We start from the raw sequence: 7,327 nt of genomic DNA, 5'->3' as shown, positions 1-7,327 counted from the left end.
GGGGGGGGGGGGGGGAGTTGGTGTGGCGGGAGGGTTGATGTGGTGTTCTTAGGGGTTTCAAAAATTTTAACTAGAAATTTTTGTGATGTTTCAGTATTGGGAAACTTACATAACAGTGTTTTATTGCTACAGAGAAGTACGAGCCTGTTTCTGTAAAATGGACAACTGAAAGATGTGCTATCTGTAGATGGGTTGAAGACTGGGACTACAATAAAATTATTATCTGCAATAGGTAGGTCATTATTGACTGTCTCTTGATACCAGGTAGATTGGGGTGGTTAAATGATAAACCATTTGCAGGCAAGGGGATTGAAGCTTATATTGTATTCTTTTGGAGATTTTTTTCTTTATTTATTGAGTTTTTTCTCAACCTAAATGACATTGTTATTTGTTCAAGTGCCAGATAGCTGTTCACCAAGAATGCTATGGGGTAACTGATGTTCAAGATTTTACCTCATGGGTTTGTAGAGCATGCGAAATGCCTAATGCTGAGAGGAAATGTTGCCTCTGTCCTGTGAAAGGTATGTCCTCGTAATTGAATGTGGTAATAGTTCTTAACTGTTCTGTTTTTTTTTTTGTATATGGCATGCGTAGATAGTGTATTTACACACATGTAAGTATTACCTGTAGTTGAAATGGAAAAAAAATGGTCAGTGCCATAATTTATAGTTTCTGCATGGTCTTGTGAAACTTTTTTTTTTTTTTTGGAAATATGCAAAACAAAACAGGAGTTATGTGGCTTCTTTTAGGACTTCTAAAATATTGGTTGATTCCAATTTAATTTAGATGATGCAGATGATGCTGCAATCGTAGTAGTTATAAATTGTGTAAATGAAATATAAACTTGTAAAAAGAAGGTAAAATAAGTAAATCAATATAAGTGTGCTAAACTGATGTATTATTAGTAAATAAAGCAAAAACTTATAGATTCAATGTAAAACTTATAAATCAACAAAAAGTGTAAAATAGGTCATAAATGATGCAAATGGAACATAAGCCTAAAAAATAAAAGGTAAAATAAGTAAATTAACATTGTATTGATAAATTGATATATCATTATTAAACAAAATAAAAATTTATTAATATAACATGAAACTTGTAAATCAACATTAAACGTGAAATAAAACATAAATTCAGTAAAAAAAATATAAGACCTGTAAATAAAATGTAAAATAAGTAGATTAACATATAAGTGGTAAAGATGATGTATTATTGGTAAACAAAACTTAAAATACACATGTAACATAAAACTTGTGAATTAACATTAAGTGTAAAATAAAAAATAAATTAAGTAAATAAAACATAAGACCTCTAAATAAAAGGTAAAATAAATAAACTAATATAGGAATGGTCAAATGATGTATTATTGGTAAACAAAACATAAACTTACATAGATAATATAAAACTTGTAAATCAACATTAAATGTAAAATAACATTTAATTATATAAATGAAATAGAAGACTTATAAATGAAATGTAAACGAAGTAAATATTTACAAGAGTTATTAAAAAAATTATAAATATATAATAAAAACTCATTATGATAATGATTACCTTATATATTTACTGTTTTTTGTTTCTAAATTGAATAATAATAAATTTAGGTTTATGTAATACATGTGATGATATATGTGAAATTTTATTAAGGATAAAACTTACTCTAAAAATTAAAATTTGATTTATATTTTTCAAAACTATTTGTAAGATAATTGATTTTGCATCATTCTAAATCTCTTAAATGGCAATCCCAAATGAGTTTTAGAATAAATAAGAAGCAAAATTTGAAACTACATAAAATATTTATAAAACTAAAAATTAGATCCAAATTTATTGATATTTTATATATGTCTAGTAATATAATGTCTTTTTATTTTATTTTGGCTTGACCCACATCAAAAAATAATACTTTTACTTAAGTAACTTGTATGATAAACAAATACTACGATAGAAAATGAAAAAAAAAAGATTATAAATATCCTAGTGTGAATATAAAATTTATGGTTGAACCAATTTAATAAGACTTATTCCAATTGTTTTCAGTACAAAATTTTTGTTTTCAATTGGTGAGTTATTTTTGTTGCTTAAATAAATTAAATAAATAAACTATTTTTAAATTAAAGTTTAATAATGATATACAAGTTTCATGTTTTTTAAATGTTTATTTTGTTTGTAATTTGAAAACGCCAAATTACCACTCTTGCATTAATTGATTGTTTTACTTTTCATTTATTAGTAATTTACAAAATTTATATTTATCACAGCATTGATACTGGAATTTTAATCATGACATGGTAGAATATTCCTAAGTATTACTTTCATCTTTAGTACTTGTTTACTATGGCTTATTTAATGGTCATAAATGTTTATTTGCTCTTATAAACTCTTATCAAAATTTTAGTTGTTGTTTGATTTTTTTTAGTAGAATTTATAAAGATTAAATAAGCTATAAAATATAAATCCATATATTAAAATTAACCATATTCTCATAAAAAATTAATTAAAAATATTTGTTTAAAAATTATAAATAAATCATAAAATAGTAAATTTATCTTTAATTTGTTCTTTTATTATATAATTTCTATCTTTATAACTCTAAACTCTTATATTTTATTTAAAAATATTTTTAATTAAAATTATAAATATAAATATAAATTATAAAATAAAATGAATGTGAAAAAATTGGTAAAAGAATCATTTATTTTTGTTTAATTAAATTTCCAATAAATTAATTTATATTAAAATATTTATATAATTTTAATTAAAAAAACAGTTTTACTATAAATTTCGAGAATTGTAAAAAGCATCCTCTAAGGTTTGGGCTCGATTTTGTTTTTGCCAAACTAAATCGAATTCGGGTTCTGTTTTAAATTTCAGTTTATATTATTTAGAACCCATCGGTGTCGGTTCGATTCGGAAGCGGATACTGCCCAGCTTGTGTCTAAAGTCTAAACCACTATTTCAGCCCAAGAGCTCATTGAAGTACACATCGTTTCTCACACTTGGTTAAATTTAGCCGCAGACAGGCTATGAGTGGCTCAAACCCTAATTTTGTGCAATGACGGCTCTCGCTGAACAGTAGTCACAGCTGGGAAGTGGCTAGACCGACTGTCGAGCGCGTCCGTTTCTAGTTCTGAGATGTTGACGGCAAATCCATTCTAGTTCAGTCACAATTGGTAAGTGACGCTATGCTTTATCAGGTCAGTTCAAAACAATAAAGAATTTAAACTTGGATTCGACTGCTATTACATTATTTAGTTCCATATCCTTATACTCAACATTAAAGAGAAATTTGAATTTCGGTTAAAATGGATATGATGGCAAAGTAAAAGGTCTGAGCAAGAAGTTCATGTATTTGTTGGTACTGATGATGTGAAGTTATGGCCTAAGATGGAGAGGGCCCCATGTCCTTGTTTGAGATACTGCATTGTGACTTTCGCAACCTCTCCTACAACGATTGCACCATGCTTTATGGGTGGCATTTGGGTTGAAATAAAAAGGCGTGGGTTGCGTTCTAGCATTGATTGCCAGCCTAGACTTCTCCCAACATTGTTTTGTTTTTCCCATACTTTACACGTCTGTCAGCTGCCAACGCACTTCTTGCATTGATCAAATTTTCTTGCTGATCCTCTTGCACTCTTTTGTTTGCTAGCTTTATCTATTTCTTTTTCCCAATCATTCTTGTGTTCATTACTTTTTGACATATTTATATGTAAATGTGTGTGTGTGTTTCCTCAAATGAAATGAAGAATTAATGTTGATATTTGATTTGGTGGTAGGAATCTTTTCCCATTTCGCTATTTGCTGCATTTTCAGTTGGTACATTTACATTCTATTTAAAGACAACTCTTCTTTCAGCATATGTTATATAGAGCTAGATTAAAATTGCAAAGGTTTTATACATGGTTTGTCTTGTAATGCACTTATGCACATGTTATTTAAGCCATATGCTAACAGTTGTTTCATTGTATCATATTTATATGGCTTGGTAGCAGCTTTGACCATAATGAGAAGTTTATTGTTTGCTGTGGATTTTCATTTTCAAGATGAGGTTTTCGCGTCTTGGCCAATGATTTATATTCAACGATGAGAAAGCTCTTCTTCTGGGTCTGCATTTCTGTTAAGCCAAGACATTTACATCCTTGGGAAGAAACATTTATACTTGTCGAGAAACCTCTTCCTTGTGCATTTCTTTGTTATTCACCATGGTTGTACTCTCAACATATGCTTGATCATTGAATTATTAACCTTTTGGATAATAGCATATGCATAGAATTAAAACCTTGGAGAAGACTGTCATTGATGGCCTGTGTGGTTACTACTTTGGGGCCTTTTTTTTGCATTGCTCAGAAAGCATGAGATTAGGAAATTTAGAAAAACTTGTGAGTTAGTTTCTTATTAAATTACAATGTCAATGTGGCCAGGGACACATAGAAATCCTTCAAGAACCACTACAGAGATTATCATTTCGCTTTCTCTTGCAGTCTGATTGTAGTGAGACAGTCTTTTAAGATGGATTAACCATGCAGCAGTTAAAGTTACACAGCACCATATAGTGACTTATACATGTGGGGCTTATAGTTTGATTTACTTTGTTGGTTTGCACCATCATTTGTTAACATATCTATTAGCTGCCTGGCTGTTTATTCCTTTTGTGCTCGCCTTTATATCACAACAATATTGGCAGATTTATCAATGACCATTAATTAGCTCAAGAAGAATTTAATCTGCAGAATCTATTGTTGAACTAGTTTACTGAAGTCAGTGCACTTTCTACGCGGATGGAGCTGATTTCATGGCGTAATTTGTTATTTGTTTTGTTGAGGCTCGTGTTGGTTTGCACCTTTACCTGAGGTCTGAAGCTAAGTATTAGCATATGCTTTAGTAAATAGCATATGAAAATGCGGTGCATGTATGGAATTGTCTATCAAAAGTTTTGGTGCTGCACATAATACGGTATGTCCTATATTATTATTTTAGTTACATTTTGACAATCATTAGGTGAAACTGTTTATTGCTCAAGGCTCAAGCTCCCTCTTTTCTCGTAATACAAGTATGGATGATTTTACATTTATGCTATATTTATGTACTTGAGTGAGAGTGAGGAGTGTTGATTCTTCTCAATTCAGTATTTATTTACATATTTTAAGGGAGGAGTGGGAATCTCACTCCGTGGGCCCTATCTCTTTTTGGAGTGGAGAGTGAGATTCTCACTTCCATAGGGGGAGTCCACTCCGATCTCTTTTTTTTACTTCTTTTTTTATTAGATTTAATATAATTATATTTAATAAAATAAAATAAATAATATCATATTTATTTAATTTATATTATTATATTATTTTATAAAGTACATTTGTTAAAAATAATAATATTAAATTTATTTAAATATAATATTATTATTTGAAAATATAATATTATTATATTTATTTGAAAATATAATATTACTATATTTATTTAAAAATAATAGTATTTTATTTATTTAATATTAATAATTGATAATAATAAATAGTTTATTCTAAGAAAATATTAGATTTCAGTATAATTAATCAAGTTACTCTCACTCTATACTCTTAATTCCAAAATCTCCATTTCTCAGTATTTCTACTTTAATTCAAAATGTAATCACTATCTTAAAATAGTAAAAGATATACCTTATCAATTCTCTGGGTAACTGTTTTTACGTTGTGATTTGGACGTTGTGATTTGGACGGTTGTAATTAATTCATTGACCATTGCCAAAAGTTGAATCTTCATTTGGATGATGCAGTCATTGCCATTGAGTAATGATAATTCAAACAAGGGGGTTGACACCGTAACAAGATGACGACAGGAACAGTGCGCAGTGGTACAAGCAGTGTATCAAAACGACTCATTATTCTCTGCACAATGATATCGCATTGGCTGCCGTCTAGGTACTGTCTTGTTCAGATATCGTCATTCCTGACTAACTTATCTGATCGTAAATTGCCACAAAAATTGGTGAATTTGGAATCAAAAGAAAATTAATGCGCATCATATTCATAAACACTGGTATGCTACAATCAGATGCTTTCAGAAAAGTTAGTCAAGAGACAAAATGGAGTGTATTTGGTTTCAATCTTGATCATGAAATGCCACTCCCATCCCATGACGAAACGGCTTGTGGCTTTTATTTACTTTCTGATTGGCTAATCGTTCGGGGTTCTTTCATTGGCCTTTCGACAAAATTACAGTAATTTGATTGGCATATTTTGACCAATCCCATTTCCCTCTGCTTAAAATTAGATACAACTTTCTGTTTCCAAAATATATTTACATGTAAAAAGTAAGACTAATTAATGGCATGTGGACGACACTTGAGCAACACTACCAATAGAGAAAAAGGTTTTACACATAACCAAAAACATCTAGTAATTTAACAAAAATGGTGTCCTTATAAACAAAATTAAAACACAATCTATTGCCGCCCCACTCAATTTCAGTTCAGTGCTTGAATTGGTCCCTCAATCCCATGTCATAAGTGGCCTCCGCCAGTTGATAAATGTCTCTTTTCTTTCTATGCTACCTAAAGCAGGAAAAAAAACAAAAGAAGGCACACATTTTTATTGACACTCTGATTTGATGGAGATAATCTGATAATGGAGCCGCGGAGCGGCCGCTCCATATACGTTTGCGCATTAAGGGAGCTCTGCTATGCTTGTAACGCTTGTTGCTTGTTAATTTGTTGGGTAGCTAGAAAATAATATCTCTTGTAATACGGACTACTTGCATTTATGTTAATTTATGTTCAATGATTTCCTCCACTACCAAAGGTACTGATTATTTTTTAAATTAGAGTGGGAATCTTGAGAAGTGAGAATTTTAGGAGTGGGAATCTTAGGATTGGGAGTGTAGAGTGAGAGTGGAAGTAGGTTGTTTACTTACACTGGAATGGAAGCATGGAATGGAAATCAGAATCTAATTTATGTGTTTACTTTGTTTTGGATTGTGAGTAAATAGTTTCAAATTATAATTTTATCTTTATTTAAAGAATTATAATTTTTAATTACAAAGCTAATAAAAAATATATTTAATGAATAAATATTTATTGAATAAATATTTATTTTATTATATTTGTAAATTTATAATAATTATTAATATTCTTAATTATGAACATCACAATTTTTTATTAATTTTAATTTTAATATAAAATGAAACATTATTTTATTTTATTTAATATAATTATATTAAATTTATTATTATATAAAATAATAATATAATATTATTTAGTACAAAATTAATATTTTCTTAGAATAAATTATTTATTATTATTAATAGTAAATAAATATAGTACTGTTATTTTTAAAATAAA

The 7,327-nt window shown here is 28.9% G+C and overlaps 1 protein-coding gene across 1 annotated transcript in view; it reads left to right on the top strand.

Annotated features, from left to right (window-relative positions):
* LOC18047014 (histone-lysine N-methyltransferase ATX3) overlaps positions 1-5,043 on the top strand; it is an 8,559-nt gene extending 3,516 nt beyond the window's left edge. Inside the window, exons 9-11 of the mRNA XM_006444786.2 lie at positions 117-232; positions 397-521; positions 2,889-5,043. Coding sequence (XP_006444849.2) covers positions 117-232; positions 397-521; positions 2,889-3,007 — 360 coding nt within the window. The 3' untranslated portion in view covers positions 3,008-5,043. The remainder of the gene's footprint in view (positions 1-116; positions 233-396; positions 522-2,888) is intronic.
* The last annotated feature ends 2,284 nt before the right edge of the window (positions 5,044-7,327 follow it).

Source organism: Citrus clementina, unplaced genomic scaffold, assembly GCF_000493195.1.
Source record: "Citrus clementina cultivar Clemenules unplaced genomic scaffold, Citrus_clementina_v1.0 scaffold_3, whole genome shotgun sequence".
NCBI lineage: Eukaryota > Viridiplantae > Streptophyta > Magnoliopsida > Sapindales > Rutaceae > Citrus > Citrus x clementina.
Note: the sequence above shows the minus strand (reverse complement) of the source record. Positions and strands in the feature narration are given on the sequence as shown.